General features: G+C 38.9%; 2 protein-coding genes across 2 annotated transcripts in view; one reads left to right on the top strand and one right to left on the bottom strand.

The window, feature by feature from the left end:
- Nucleotides 1–6560, bottom strand: part of ube3c (ubiquitin protein ligase E3C) — a 30657-nt gene extending 24097 nt beyond the window's left edge. Inside the window, exons 1-10 of the mRNA XM_030757157.1 lie at nucleotides 6425–6560; nucleotides 5755–5869; nucleotides 5553–5606; nucleotides 4595–4669; nucleotides 3428–3574; nucleotides 3211–3326; nucleotides 2935–3092; nucleotides 2119–2272; nucleotides 1113–1333; nucleotides 817–968 (exon numbers count right to left, since the gene is read on the bottom strand). Of these exons, the coding sequence (XP_030613017.1) occupies nucleotides 817–968; nucleotides 1113–1333; nucleotides 2119–2272; nucleotides 2935–3092; nucleotides 3211–3326; nucleotides 3428–3574; nucleotides 4595–4669; nucleotides 5553–5606; nucleotides 5755–5820 (1143 nt within the window). The 5' untranslated portion in view covers nucleotides 5821–5869; nucleotides 6425–6560. The remainder of the gene's footprint in view (nucleotides 1–816; nucleotides 969–1112; nucleotides 1334–2118; nucleotides 2273–2934; nucleotides 3093–3210; nucleotides 3327–3427; nucleotides 3575–4594; nucleotides 4670–5552; nucleotides 5607–5754; nucleotides 5870–6424) is intronic.
- Nucleotides 6561–13183: 6623 nt separating this feature from the next.
- mnx1 (motor neuron and pancreas homeobox 1) lies at nucleotides 13184–15913 on the top strand. The gene is made up of 3 exons (XM_030757077.1): nucleotides 13184–13765; nucleotides 14376–14536; nucleotides 15117–15913. The coding sequence occupies exons 1-3, from the start codon at nucleotides 13270–13272 to the stop codon at nucleotides 15402–15404; spliced, it is 945 nt and encodes a 314-aa protein (XP_030612937.1). The 5' UTR covers nucleotides 13184–13269; the 3' UTR covers nucleotides 15405–15913.
- The last annotated feature ends 103 nt before the right edge of the window (nucleotides 15914–16016 follow it).

A 16016-nucleotide genomic window follows, 5' to 3' on the forward strand; every position in this document is an offset into this window, starting at 1 on the left:
CAAACACAGAAACAAACTGAACCAATCACAACTTCCTTAGCAAAGTTATTAAGAAAAATAAAGATCAGTCATTATGTCATGACAATACGATTTTACCTTCAAGATAGTCATCACTTTATGTTAACCTATCATGGTAGGCTCATTCATCATTGTAAGTAAACAAGGTAAAGTGTGATTTGGTTCTCTCCCTCTTGTATAGTCTGTGTTACTTCATTTTATTCCTGGGTTTGGGAAATAAACCCTCCAGAATCTCTCTCAGTGAAAAGTGTGGCTGCTCCATCTGTGCCACGCAGTATCACACAGCACACATTACAGCAGGTGGACAGTGCAGTGCTACATTAGCCAAATGCAACTTTAAAATCGGGCCAGTAGTGGCCAACAGGCTTAGTGAGCTTTCTAATAGAAATTATATTATCAGACACAGGAATTAGCTTTTTTGAGATATTTCAGTTTTGCTTAAACCAAAACTGCTTTGACTGTGAGAAACTTGTATTTTTTTATAGTTACCCATATTGATGATATATAAAGCTAAATGTCTTGCACAACAGTTTCACACCCACATTGCTTACATTTTGAATGTGGAAATAACAGTAAACATTAGCTGAACTGTGTCAATTTTAATGTTAGAAATAGGTAAATAACGAAGCTGCATGGAAGAGCTTTATCAGGACTGGCATCACTTACATACCAGTATCAGATATTGTTAAATAAAATTATAGCCCTGTTATATCACTGAAGCAAACTTTGCTCTGTCCTCAATATAATCCCATGACTGGTTTATCTGTAGAAATGCTTCCATGTCTGTGGTGATTTTACCTGCATGGGCAGCGGCTGGATGCCGGCATCATCGTCATCCTCCGAGTCGCTGCTCACTTCTGGCCTGTTGCTGCTTTCTGACACTGGTAGCAGCGGCAGCAGCGTCTGCAGAGCCCGGAGGTACAACAGGAGACCCTCCTCTGATAGTGAGCCTGCCAATGCACATTCATAATTACTGCACACATTAACCCATCTCCCACTCTATAAATCAGTCTCAACACACAAAGGAATGCACAATAGAAACAATGTACAGGACAAGCATCAGCCTGTGTGTTCAGCTATAAACTGTCACTCACCTAAGCGGTTCTCCCCTGCAGAGAGGACAAAGTAAAACAGCCATGGTGCTTGGCTCTGTGCAGCTGAAGAAGCGTCAATAGTGGCCTGGAGGGAGCTCAGAAAGGCCTCAAATGGGAATGAGTAACGGAAGTCCGATAGTGCCGGGATAAAGAAGTGAAAGATCTGCTCAGTAAACGGAGCAGAGATGAACTCCTCGGTAAAAGCCGCAAACACAAACTGCCTGTAACATAACAAAGTAGACATCAATCCACTGCGTGAAATGATAACACGACATGTTAAAAAAAATACTGTTTGCTCATCGATAAATTAACTGAAGTGTGGGTTGATTTAACATCTCCCTGCTCTTTCTGTTGTGTGACTTCTCCAATGTTGTCTCTAAAAACAAAACTGCTTTGTGTGGCCCAGTCACACACATCTGGTGAGCCAAGTCAGATAATTAGCTGTTAGAGCCAGTATGTACACAAGTTTCTCTCACTCCCATCTTGCCTTTCTTCAAAGAAGAAAAGAAGTCCTCTTGTCGTTTGTTATTAAGAATGTCTCAAACTGAGGGCAAACAGGCTGATATTCTGCACTCCAGCGAGCAAGTGAGTCTGGGAAACTTTTATGGCTTGTTGTAAATTGGCCTGTGAAGCAATTACTGCTTCACTATTGACAAAAGGGGACAAAAACTCTTGTAGTTTTTTTCTGATTGGTTTAATGGATGATTTTAAAAGAATTCACCAGAGACAAACACCTTCTGTTCCTGCTATTATGCCACTATCATCTGTACTGTTTACTGTATATGCTGGGAGTTGTATAGAATTGTGTAACTCTTGAGACAATTCCTTAAGTAAATAGTTAAACAATGCAGCGCAATCTAAGTTTTTCTGTGATATTCAATTGCATGTCCTGCCAGCAGAAAGGTATCTTTTTGAATGTGTCTGCTTTTTCAAGCGTTTTGCTGTAGAACAAGTCTACTGTTGTGTCCTGTGCAAATGTTCCATTTTCCCACTGCGCCAGCTGTACCTTGCGCCTGTTGTGCAGGAGGAGTAGGTAAAGTGCAGAGGTTTGAGGATGTGCTCTAACAGTGTGCTTGCCAGGGGTATAGTGGGAGAGTCGCTGTACTCCAGACTAGAAGGGAGCCTGTGATTCACAAGAATATACAGCGATCTGTAGTATCCTGATGAGAGGACAGAGAAGAATTAAGATGAAAAAAAATAATCAAAGGCACCAGTTTTTTTGAGAAAAGACTAATGTAATTACATATTTAATTTCAAAAAAGCAATCTTCCTGTTCACAGTAATTTGAGCGGAAATAATGTAAACATGAAAAGGAAGTTAACAGAACCCATCTGAATGTTTCTCAGTGTTGCAAATGTCTACTGAAAACAGCAATTCTTTAAGCCTAACATTCAGGCTAATTAAGTAGGATTTTTATTTTTTTTCAGGTCAAGTTTTCAGATATAATGCTGAAAACTTAATTTTTTTTTGTGCTCACAGGTATGAATAACTTTAAACAGTACTTCTGAAATGAGTCATACTTCTGAGAAAATGTTAATACTTGAAACACACTTGACTTGTGTGTAATCCTGTACCAGTCACAGAATGAACTGCCAATGTACTGATAAAAAACACAGACAAAATATTGACACACATTCAAGATCTCTGCACACCCTTACTGTTTGATAATTAGATCTCAACAGATGTATTTGTACCTATGCTGCAGGAAACTGAAACAATTTACAATCCTGAAAATGTGTTCTCTCTAAAAAAAAAAAAAAACGACAACACACTTACAACAGAGATAATAAAGTTAACATACAAAATAAGCCAGTGAACTTACCTTTCTGTACCATATAGTGCAAAATCTGCTCGAGTAATGAAGCTACATAATTAGCATCTGGAATAACAGGAAGATAGGTTCGCTCTGTAGAAAAGATTTCTAGCATTCGCATGGGAACTGCAACGTTTAAACTGTCATCTGTGCAGCTTTGCAGGAGTCTGAGAGACAGGAGAGAGCAACAAGAATGATAGCGGCAACTTCTGTTTCATCAAATATCCCATCAGCTTTTGTGTTAATGTATCTATGAGCTAATTATTCATTTCCCAAGCAGTGTACCTGCAGCAGAAGCCTAAGATCCTCTTGATCTGAAAGACACATGTCTGCTTCTGTGGGCCCACCAACAGCTTCACAAACTGGCTGTTGTGTTTCACCAGGTTCTGGCACAACCATATCTTTATGAACACAGAAACAGATACAGTTTTGACACAAAATTTGTTATTATGATAGCATTTATCGATACAACCAAAGGGCACAGAATGTTTTTCATTCTCACCAATCTATGGGCATCCACACTCTGTCTGTAGAAAAATATTAACTGTCTTGATAAAAGGCAGAGACTAGCACCATCCAGGGTGTGTTGAGCTCCCCCCGACTGTGTCTGGCTGGCACATTCATCAAACTTTGCCCTCTGTATGGCATACTGGAGAAAGAAGGTCAAAGGTCAAACCCTGCAAATACTCTGTTTGAGCAGACTTGGTACAAAAACAGAAATATTACTACCACAAATCAACTTGGTTCCCAAAACAAGCAGAAAATGTGACCTTTTTATTGCTGTAAGGCATGACCTTTATATTTTCATCCATCAAGCCAAGACAATAACTTGCTGTTCAGAAGTGCTGCTAGCTTCTACTTTGCTAACACCCAGGATGTGGTTAGTGTTTTGTCATGTGGGTTGGCAGCAACCATACATAGCCTAATATGGCCTAATAAATAAACCCACCTGAGAAAAAAAAAGCATAAAGTGAACTTAGGTCCCTGAGAGACTACAGATGCCAGAAATGACTATAATAGTAGTATTAGTATAAAAATAATATATTTGCATAAAAAAAATCTTTGATGCCCACCAAAGAGGTTTTAATGTTTCCCCATAGGAAAACAATCAGGACTGAGATAAAAATAGTTTTAGCAGTTATTCTCCAGTACAGCTTAAGTGGTTACTCAGTGAAGTGGTTTACACATTTGCCTGGCAAGAGAAAGATCCCTGGTTCAATCCCTGGAGGAGGCAAGAGCATCAGAAAGGAAAGAGCATCCAGCGTTAAAACGTGTGAATAAGGGAGCAGCCGAAAAATAGGTTTATTCTAAGGTATGATTCAAATTACTCAAGCGTAATTTATTTATTAAATGTAAAGAAATAACAAAAAAGGCACCAACTTCTGTTATGTAAGGAAACAGACTCTTTGCCTTAACTATATGCAGACCAAGTGACTTCCCAATGCCCACAATTTTGCCTAAAGCCAAATGTCCATTTCTTTTTTTCTTTTGCATTTTTGGCCACAGCAGCTTTTATCAGCAGTGGAGGGAGACAGGAAACGGGGAAAACCCACGCCACCCGCACCGCAGCGTGGCATATATACTTGGTCGCCAGCTTCACCACTAAGCCACCTGGGCGCCCCCGAAATGTCCACTTCTGATCTAACATAAAATCTCTTTGCAGACACACCTGTTTTTTCAAATCCTGGTAGCCACGTACGTAGGACTGAATGATAATGGCATTCTTCAGTCGTCTTCGTTCATCCTGTGCAAAATGAAGCACACACACATTGGAAATTGATAAAACAACCTGTTCTTACAGCAGTTTATGAAATAGCCATGACCTCTAAACTACTGACTGGTGAACTGGACATTTTGAAGCACCAGAGACCACAGCTCAAGCAATAGAATTGATTGATTTTTTACATTTCATTTGTATTATTTTGATACATTAACAGCTATCGTTAAAATAATAGGTTAGGGTTAGCAAAAGATTCTGTTTTTTGGTTAAACCACAACAGGTGTCCAGGGTGATACCTCACTGCTGAACAGTCTGGACTATATACATGCAAAACATACTTCTGACTGAGGTGCTTTGGCATGACCTTAGCACAGGCCACCCACGCCCAAAAACCCTTCATTTAAAACAATTCTGCAAAGAAGGGTGGGCCAAAATTCACAAATGCTCAATTGCAGTTCTTGTTGCCAAGGGTGGCACAAGCAGTTACTAGATTTAGGGGGCAATTACTTTTTCACATAGAGCAAGGCAGGTCTGGATAGCTGTTTTTCCCTTAATAAATGAAACTGCATTTTTACTCAGCTTATCTTTGCCTAACATTAAAATTTGCATGATTCAAGACATGTGTGACATTAAAAAAAGAACACAGGAAGGGGGCAAGTACTTTTTCACAGCACTGTATGTTTGTGTCAAAGTCATGCTGACTGTCACAAAGAAATATGAAATTTATGTTTACGAATGCAAACAAATACATTACTTTTTCATGAATATTTTATGCTTCACTATGAGGGCGAGCTGGATAAAGCTGTGGACCCCACCACTGACCTCAAATCCAGAGTAATGACATGCAAATAACATGAGCTGCAAAACTTTAAAGAGCGCAAGCAAAGCACATAGGGAAAGACATTACCTCTCTTTTCCGTCTTTCTTCTTGAGTGCGGTGCAAGAGTGATGCTTTCTCCTCCTGAAAAGCATCATAGAAAAATATAAAAACTTTACACATCAACATGCTTTAACATTTCCTGTTAAGCATAGATATTTGTGTCTGGGGGTGATGGAATGTGGTTTGTTAATGGCAGGAGATATGTTATAACTTGTGAAATGACACTTGCCTTTTTACTCGCTCCTCCAAGGGATACCTTGGGTCTTGTCTTGAAATCTCCCTCAAAGCTAAACATTGTTAGATTTTTCCCATGGACTGATTGACTCAAAGGTTAACTCGATTTTCTGAAAGAGAAAATGAAACAGACCAATCGTGATGACTTGACTACAACTTATAAACATTTAACTTCGGCAAACAGATTCTCCAACCACGACAATACACAGCAACGTTTGCTGGCTATCTTTTCTGTAGCAAAATTAAACGGTTATGAACAGCTAATGCGGACAACTGTTGAACAGCAACATAGGAGGAGGTGAAGTTCAGCCAGACCTTCAGTTAGGATGCAACAATAGTTAGCTAACCGGTTAACTTAGCTAGCTAATGACTCAGCAGCTCTCAGGGCCTTTAATAAGACTGTTTCCTGTAAACGACCCCAACACTGAGACACCATATTACGACTCATTTATTCATGACTTGTCGCAGCAAGGAGTACGTCTGTACAAGCAGCATGATTTTGTTGACGTTAGCATTGCAGCTAACTAGCAGGGCAGCTAAACGCTGAAGCAGGCTAACTTTCCGGGGGGGTGTCTCTTCCTACCCGCATGTCCTTTTTGACATTCTTTCTTTTTTAAAGGACACACGTCTGAGAATCATAAAGCAGCAACGTATGAATCGTTTACCTTTGATTTTTGAGTTAAGGAGTGAAACAGACACTACAACACTGAGAAGGCTGTTCACGTTTATCCAAATGTCAAGTCTTCTTTTCCTGTTCTCTCTAGAAATCAACACAACACTGGAGAGCAGCCTGCATCCGGTTCCTGCAAGAGACAACTGATTGGACAGAATGCCTGCCAATACCGGCTCTAAGACCCGCCTTCCTGCTAGAGCCATTGAGAAGGTTCTGGGGCTACAGTGAGAGTGTTTTCAGTTGACTTTTGTCATTTTTTGAGCACCTGCATACATTTTTGAGGGCAAAAACAAAACTCGAATAACCTTGAACCTGATGAGTTCAGATTAAATTTTTACATTATGGTTAGGTTAAGTTCCTCTGAAGTGATGGAAACACTTATCAAGGTTATTACAATTAACTAAAACTAACCATTTTAGGCAATCAAAATAAACAATTAAAAACTAGACTGAGGAGGAAAAGCAAGACAAATAATTAAGATTAGGCAACGTAAAAAAAAAAAAAAAAAAAAAAGATTAGGCAACGTTGATAAAGTAATGGACAGAGCACAAGAGAGGTAAAGAAGAGAGTGCAGGCAGGGTGGAATGGGTGGAGACAAGCGCTGGGAGTGATTTGGGACAGAAGGATAGCAGCAAGGATGAAATAAAGTTTTACAAGATGGTAGTGAGACCTGCAATGATGTATGGTTTGAAGCTGGTGGCAGTGACAAAAAGACAGGGTGCAGAGTTGGAGGAGGCAGAGTTGAAGATACTGAGATTTTCATTGGGTGTGACCAGAATGGACAGATTTAGAAATGAGTAGATCAGAGGGACAGTTCAGGTTAAGCCTTTTTGAGAAGAAGTTAGCTGGTTTGGACACGTGTAGAGGAGGGTTAATGGATATATTGGACAGGGGCTGTTGAATATGGAGCTTCCAGGCAGAAACCACGGAGAAGGTTCATGGATGTAGTGAATGAAGACATGCAAAGGGTTGATATGACAGAAGAGGCTAGGATGGGGTGGAGCCAGATGATGCACTGTGGCACTATAGGGAGCAGCTCAAAGAAGAAGATGAAGGCAATGAAGATAATAACCAAAACAACTAAAGCTTATAGCCACATGGTAAAATATATCATATGTAATGGTATAAAAAGTAAAAAGTTTAAAAAGTTTGAAGGCGTGATTTAAAGAGGTTACTGCCTAAGTGAGCCTCATCAGGCAGCTCATTCCAACCTGAGGATCTCTGATGACAACAAGAGGATAAGAGGAAATATCCTCAGTGTTAGTATCAGAATCAGAATCAGAATCAGAAGGTTTTTATTGCCATATGGGTGAACAGGTTCACAGCATTAGGAAATTGCTGCGGTACTTCGTGCTTACAGAAAAAAAAAAAAAACAAATAAGTATAAAGACTATAAGACAATATACAAGTATACAAATTGCAAATATAAAGAGATATTAGAGCTATAACTATAACACAATATTACAAAATTACAAAATATACAGTGCAGAGACTAATTAAAAGATAAAAGAATGTAAACTATATTCCACTAATATGTACATCAGTGCAATCAGACAGGTGCATAGACATAGGGTCATCAGTGTTTGTGAAATAGTATGTTAACAAAACCAGCCTGATGAGGTATTGATGCCCGTGCTTATTCATTTGGGATGCCTGCATACCTGTGAGTCAACTGCCTTCATCAAGTGTTGTATTTGTATTGCAACACCTCAAATCATCCATCCATCCATTTTCTTCCACTTATCCAATGCAGGGTCACTGAGGGGGCTGGAGTCCATCCCAGCTGTCACAGGGTGAAAGGTGGGGTACACTCTAACAGGTCATCGGTGTATCACAGGGCTAACAGTGAGACTGCCGTGGTCCTGAGTTTTTTTTGACCCAGTGTTTTAAAGTTGTGAACTTTCTATATTGTCTGTTGATTTAGAGTTTGCTTTTCATGTATTATTCCTGAGCTTCTGTTTTATTATTTTTGCAGGTTGATTTTTTTTTTAATGGTAATCTTGCATTTGTAGTTCAATTAGTTTTGCTGTCTAGTTTCTGTTCACGGTTTTATCTTGTTTATATTCCTTGCTATCCCGCCTCTCCCACATCTTGTTGTCAAGTCTCTGTCACTTTGTTTGGTTATTTCCTGTTTTATTTTGGTAGTTGTTTGTCTCATGTGTATTGTGTTTAATTTTATTTCTCTCACCCCGGTACCCTGATTTAGTTTAGGTGTGTTTAGTTCCCTAGCTGTGTCTCATTCCCCATCAGCCCTCAGTGTGTCTGTATGTATTTAAAGCCTCAGTTTGCCTTTGTTATCTGTTGTGTCATACTGTTTGTACTGCTTGTTGTTCACCAGTTTGGATTCATGGACTGTGTTTTCTGTTGGACTTCAGTAACACCAAAATAAAGATTTGATTTTTTTTGGCTTATTTGTTTATTATTGCTGTCTGACGAGTCTGCACACAGTATTTTAATCATTAAAAAGACTAAAGATAATGCAATATAAACTAAACTGAAACCAGCTAGCAAACCTACTCTGGAAATGAAAAAAAAGAAAAGTCACAACTTGAAAAAGGTGTGTGTGTGTGTGTGTGTGTGTGTGTGTGTGTGTGTGTGTGTGTGTGTGTGTGTGTGTGTGTGTGTGTGTGTGTGTGTGTGTGTGTGTGTGTGTGTGTGTGTGTGTGTGAAAGAGAGAGAGAGAGAGAGAATATCAAGAATATTAATAAAAACAACCCTAAAAGACGTTTCTAGATTTTGTTTGTTGTTTTCATGTTTGCATTTTAATTTATTTGTGTTTTAGTTATAAATCAAGCATATAAGTAATCTTAGACTTGTTAGTATACATTTGCATAATGAAGAAAAAGATTTTTGCATGAGAGCATCTGTACAGTTAGGAAAACACATGGAAACTGACACTACATACTGGATGATCTCTTACTATAATTGTTTTATATTTATCATAGAACTAAATATATTTCAATGAAAAAATTTCTAGAGCTTTCAGGGCTTCTCATGCATTGCATCATTAAAGCTGAAACTAATAGTTAAATGTTAATAAATATATTGTTATATCAGTTTAAAAAGGAAAAAAAAGAGTAACTACTGATGTAGAGAAAGATGAATCAAAACTGACCTGGTTATTTTTATTTGAGCTTAAATGGACACTTACAGTTTTAACAGGAAAATTCCTCATGTGTGGACATGTTTGTCTTCACAGAAGATCTTTTTTGTTTTCTTGTCACAGGAAAAGTGCTTTAAAATAACAGTGTGGACAGCAATTTCCAGTCAATGGACAATTTGTTTTGTCCTATATATGTTGAATTTTTCTTTTTAACTCAAAGTTATTTTCTCAAAAATACACAAACATTGTATTGAATGTGAATGTTGTGTAGATGACTACATTATTACAGTACAGAGGTATTTTTGTTTCTATTGCAGACTGCACTGTACTTCCTTGACCTGTCACACCTCTTTTTTTTTTTTTTTAGTTTTTATACATATACAAACTATCAGGTTAAGAATCAGTGCCCACAATAAAAGTCTAACATTTCCAGTAATATTAATGTTTAACCCCCTCACAGGCTTCTTAAATAATAATAATAATAAATCCCTTTAGTCAACAGAATGTGGAAATGATAAACCTTTCAGTTTATTCCAGCTTTTAAATGCATTGTAAGTGACATGATTGTTTTAATAAGGAAAGAGCAAAAAGCTCCCCACTCTGACCATTTCACAAAACAGCACAGTAGCTTTGTGGTGATTTTTTTTAATGCACTGACAGTCCAAGTTAGTCTTGAAATAACTGCACTGATAACTGTTTTGGAGCTTTAACTGCTGTTGCAAATACCTAAAAACCATGCGAGTTGCATGCAGTACTTATAAAGGTGATATTATAATAAAATTGTGCAGGGAGACGGCAAATTAAAAAAAATATGTATGTGATTTATGCCATTAAATAAATTAAAAATTTCTTTAAAGGGTAAAATTACAAAAAATGCTCTAATAATGAATATATGTAGTGCTATTTTTTTAATACTGTATTATCATTGTTATTTGTGTTTACATCAAAATTTAAATATCAGCAGGAATTAAAGGTCATAAGAAGTCATTTGGATGATGTGTTGCAACATTGACATCTATATTTCAAATTCATATTTTTAGGCCTATATGCATTTCTAGGATTTTTAGTACAATTATCATCATCATACGTATCGTCATCATCATCATCACCATCATCATCATCGGAGTGGTAATAGAAGTACTGCCTTTTTTGGCACGTCAACAAATTGAAGATGTTAAAATCGGGCTTAGCAGAACAAATGGAGGCACGCGGCGGCGCATGGGAAATGGTTTCATTAGTGAGGTCTGATTTGGCCTTCACGCTCACCCTGTCCCAGTGCAATTTTAACACTTCTGTGTACAAAAACTTCGATCTCGAATTTAATAAAGAGTTTGAGTTCTTGATGTTATTTTAAGCCTCTCATCTGTGATTGTGGGGCTGTATTGACGCCAATATCAAATGTTTTCCTCAAACAGAGAAAAATGTTATAAATAGTTTTGCACATTTCTATGAAAACGGCCGCTTGTGCCAGTTGAATCGAATTCTGTATGTACTGGGTTAAAAGAGACGGACCAGATCCCTTTAAGCCGCCTTTTTCATAATGAACACATTTACCAAAGGTAATTAATTTATAAACTATCTCGATTTGTCACTTTGATTTGTATTTTAGTTAATTGTGAAAGTAATTACGGAGCAAATTAACAGCTTTCAGGAAAGAAAAGGGTTTTAGGGTCAGTTTCCATTGGGCGCCTTATTAATTTTCTCTCTCCTAGATGTGATGAAAAGGAGCCATAAATCTGGGTGATCGGCGAAGGCCAATGCTAAATGGCTCCATATTTCACCGCTGCTTTAATAGAAATATTCATGCGGGCCCCTTAATGAAATTAAACCCGCGGTGGGGCAAGGCGCAGCTCGGGTGTGGAATAAGAGTCTGACTGTAGTAATAATCAGGCAGAAGGCTGATAAAGTGCGCTTAATTGATGGGGAAGATGCAAAAGAAAACTTGTTTCGGCAACTCTTATCTGCTAAATGTCCAAAGGTGGAGATGTTAATTTAACCCTTCGCAATATCATAATTTTTAAACAGCGGCCACAGCCTTTTATGCCTGCTGTCGTTGCCTGGTCTTCTCCTTCAATCTGGGTATTAATATTTTACTGTTAAAAGTGAGAGTACAGGACATTATAGTAAAAAACAGGCGCTATTACAGGGGTTTTGGGATCATCTTCAAATGGCAAGAATTTGAGGCTCTAATACAACACATTTACATCGATATCTGCACATTTTCTCGCAGGAATAATTGAAGCGCATTTGATTCTCTCTCTCTCTCTCTCTCTCTCTCTAACCTCTTCTCCTCCGCGTTTCCACGCGGGCCCACATCCCGCACCCACATCAATCTCCCCCTTATCATTCTGTAATTGCTCATGATCATCAAGGTTCACAATTAAATGGCGATCCTTTACTTGAAAACTACCCGGTGACTTGTTGATTTCCCCCGAGCAAATAAACGTCCCAGGAGCGCGGTTAGCTGATGAATTGATAAAAACTAATCAGCTTTATAGGTAGACCGGTTAAGGGCAACGGGGTGTCAATAATTCTCATTTTGACCTCCTCTTCCATTAACTTTAAGTGGCTTATTAGACCCAAGTCACCAGGAGCCACTGGCCTATTACATCTTTCTCCTCATTACATTTTAGGGCTTTCAATTACAAAATTTTTGTTGCGCCTAAATTTGACTTATTTTGTCAGCTGATTGCAGCTTTTCAGAAGTTTGGTTTTAACAGGAAACCATCAATAATATTTCTCACATTACAAGGATTAAAAATATTTAAAAATATTTTTATGAAACTCAACGACCAGAATATTATGCTACAAGAAGTAGCGCCTGGACCTAATTAATTCAGATGTATCGCTCCATTGTAACGTGTCATTGCGCGTATGTCACCTTCAGGTTTTAGAGCGACAGAAGGAGGGCTTTTACTTAAATTTCCCTGTTGGCCTCATATGGCTCACTTTTGCGCATGCTTATTTTCTGAATTCAATGGGTGAATGTTGTCAGGAAAGCCACAAATCAATTCACGTGTAAGGTCTGAAAATTGAGGGGGTTTTTTTTTTCATTTCTTTTCTTTTGTTTTGGTTTTTTTTTTCTTCGCCTAAACAATGTCCCATCCTCAAATGAACCATGTAGCATGCAGAACCAAGACAGAACACACCTCTGGAAACAGGAAAATGTTCTATTTTTATCTACTCATGGAGTAATAATACACGTATTTCGCTTAATTCTAAGAAAATCGAGATCTTTTCTAAATAAATTATATATTTTTATAAATTGGGTGTCTGCTAAAGTAAAACAATCCTGCAAAGCTATAGCCTATTTCTAATTGAATAAGGTCCTATTTTATAATTAGTCACACTGGAAACATGCCAGCGTAAACCTGCTGTTGAAGAATTATGTATATAGGCAAAAAATAGCATCTAGTCATAGCTTACCAAAAAACAAAAATATTTCAAAATGTATGCATCATTTTTTCCTGTAATGGAAATATTTTATGGAAACAGTAACGCTGCCAACACAGTGCTTAGACCAGGGAGGCTTTGTTGGGTGCGCTGTGACGCTTTGGCCAACCCCCTGCGAGACGGCTGCACCAATCCCCTTCTTCTGGCAGGGATTAAGTGTGACACGGAGCTCCTCTCCCACACTCCGGATCCCATCATAACTTTTGAGAGGTGGGGAAACGGCTGTGACTTCTCCTTCAGTTTGAGCAGCAGAGGCGAGAAGGACGCGCACCAGGTCACCAATGGAGAAATCGAAAAACTTTCGCATTGACGCGCTTTTAGCAGTCGATACACCCAAGGCGCAGACCTCGCCGCTTGCTCTTGTTACTTCCCTGTCCTCAACCTCCTCCATCCCATCGTCTGGAAGTGTGGCAGCCGCGGAGCTGACCACCAGTGCCGACTCTTTACGGGCCGACACGCCGTCTCCGCCGAGGATTTCCACTTGCGGGTTGATTCCTAAACCGGGTTTCCTCAACAGCCCGCACAGCATGGTTGGATTACATCCGCAGAGTACCGCAGGGATCCCAGCACAGGCTCTCTACGGTCATCCCATGTACACCTACTCTGCTGCTGCCCTCACAGGCCAACACCCTGCCCTGTCCTACTCCTATCCACACGGCTCCCATCACCACCACACCAGTGATCCCATTAAACTGACAGCCAGCACCTTCCAGCTGGACCACTGGCTCCGGGTCTCCACGGCCGGGATGATGCTCCCCAAAATGTCCGACTTTAATTGTAAGTAGCAGTTTCGTGACAAAATATTTTGCCAATTTCAAAGCCATCATTTTAAGTAAATCACCCAGATATTATACAACCTTTAGTTATGGTGCACTCTGCTTTATGTGTTAACATATTTAACATATTTAAACAGTAAGAATAATTCTCGCCTAGATGCCCGTACATTGTGATTGAACTTGGAATAAAGTTAGATTTGGGGATTTCTGATGCGCAGTTCCCTTCAGATATTATCGTCTGAATGAAGAAGCTGTGACACACTGATGCTTTTTCATAGAGGAACTAAAATGGACAGATAATGGACAGTGGGAAAGTGGCAGAGTAGTGTGAAACCCACAGTCGACATGCTATTTGCGCACCAGATACTGCCTTTTTGTTTCTGCTCGTTTTAACAGATTTGCTCAAAATGGGGTGGCAAATAGCTTGTCTATGGATGTATTGATGGCGAGACTAGCTCGCTGTTGGAGAGAACAGAGATGCATAACAAATAGCCTATACTGAATAAGCTGGCTATTGGGAGTGGACATCATTAGAGACAGTTTACATAAAATGCATGACGGGAATAAAACTCTTTTCTTGAGTGTTTAAGGCTGACTTTTTCTCCTTGCAGCTCAGGCGCAGTCCAACTTACTTGGAAAGTGCAGAAGACCAAGAACTGCATTCACAAGTCAGCAGCTGCTGGAACTTGAGCATCAGTTCAAACTGAATAAGTACCTGTCAAGACCGAAGCGCTTTGAAGTGGCCACCTCCCTCATGCTGACAGAAACTCAGGTAAACTATGTCTGCACACACAGCACATACATCTTTATTTTATTTTATTTTTTTAAACTAGAATTTTATATTTATAAAAAAAAATTACAACACACAAAGTGTTTGGTATTTGATATGAAAAAAGAACGATAAATTGTAGTGAACCCTCATTCTTCACCTCACTTGTTTCCTAATATCCCGAATAGAAATTCTAATTTTATCCACTTTTATATACTTACACAAACTTGCATTGGGCAATTCAAACTGAGCCATCCATGAATGCTAATTTCTTGAGTCGATTTTTTTTTTTTTTTTTTTAATTCGGACGTTTTCAGTGAAGGATAACTGCTACACCCAAGAGTTCAATGTCAGGCGGACGGGTGACCTTTACGCACCGATACGCACACCGATAGCCTTTTCATCCACATGTTATTTTTTTTTTTTACTATTTTTTGAGCATTTTATGACTTTTATGAATAATATTACACACTAGATGTGATCGGAAAATAAAAGGACACTTCATTTTATTAATTGCTTTAATGGTTACAGATGCCCATCACATACGTTTAAAGAAATTACTGATTTATTTCCCCTTTTCCAGGTTAAAATCTGGTTCCAGAACAGACGCATGAAGTGGAAGAGAAGCAAGAAGGCAAAAGAACAGGCCGCCCAGGAGGCCGAGAAGCAGAAAGGGTCCAAGGGCGGCCAAGAGAAATCAGACGGACTAGAACAGTCGGATTATCACAGCAAGACGGACTCAAAAAATGGCAGAATAAGAGACTTCAGGGACAGTGACGACGACGAAGGCGACAATTTCTTGTACAACTCGTCAGACTGCTCTTCAGACGACGAGAGGAATCACAACAGTGACATCAGTCCGCAGCCTTGAAGCTGAAGCAAAAACGGCGAAGACGGCGCTTTTCATTTCTAGTGACTCTGGGGGGGCTTTGGCTGTAAAATGCAGTTAGTTGCATGTAATCCAACCTCTAATCACCTACTTGGAATTATGGAGATTTTTGTTTTTGTTTTGTTTTTGGTTATGAAAAAAAATGTAGTCCCTTGCGTCATAAACAGCAATAAAGCAGAACATTTGCGGTCTATATCATTCAACACTCGGCTATAGGTGAACTGTGAAATAGCCTATTGCATGGTTATATGCAAACGCTGTAAACTGGCTCCGGATTTTGCAATCTACACCTGCTGTGATGGTTAGTTTGTCAGCAATAATCTTTCAATAATATCCTATCCTATAGCCCTTACACTAAATATTCGCTCTTTTGTTTTGTCCTTTGTGATGTTTTACTTCCATAGTGTCATATCATACTGGAAAACGTCACGTTTATTTTTCTATATGTATTTATAAAAGTCGTATGACTGCATGCTAAATTATTGTTTAGCGTCTCTGCAAACAATGTGAAATAAAGTGGGTTGTTTTTTTCTATATAAAACTGTTTTTTTCTTTCTTGCAAACGCACTCCCCTGATTTATGATTGTGCTTGCA

The sequence above is a fragment of the Archocentrus centrarchus genome, chromosome 20, assembly GCF_007364275.1.
Source record: "Archocentrus centrarchus isolate MPI-CPG fArcCen1 chromosome 20, fArcCen1, whole genome shotgun sequence".
Classification (NCBI taxonomy): domain Eukaryota; kingdom Metazoa; phylum Chordata; class Actinopteri; order Cichliformes; family Cichlidae; genus Archocentrus; species Archocentrus centrarchus.

Bases quoted from the DNA above. Each gene is read 5' to 3' on its own strand.
- mnx1 (XM_030757077.1), top strand. From the start codon at position 13,270: ATGGAGAAATCGAAAAACTTTCGCATTGACGCGCTTTTAGCAGTCGAT. The intron at 13,766-14,375 runs GTAAGTAGCAGT...TTCTCCTTGCAG, and splicing joins CAAAATGTCCGACTTTAATT to CTCAGGCGCAGTCCAACTTA. The intron at 14,537-15,116 runs GTAAACTATGTC...CCCCTTTTCCAG, and splicing joins TCATGCTGACAGAAACTCAG to GTTAAAATCTGGTTCCAGAA.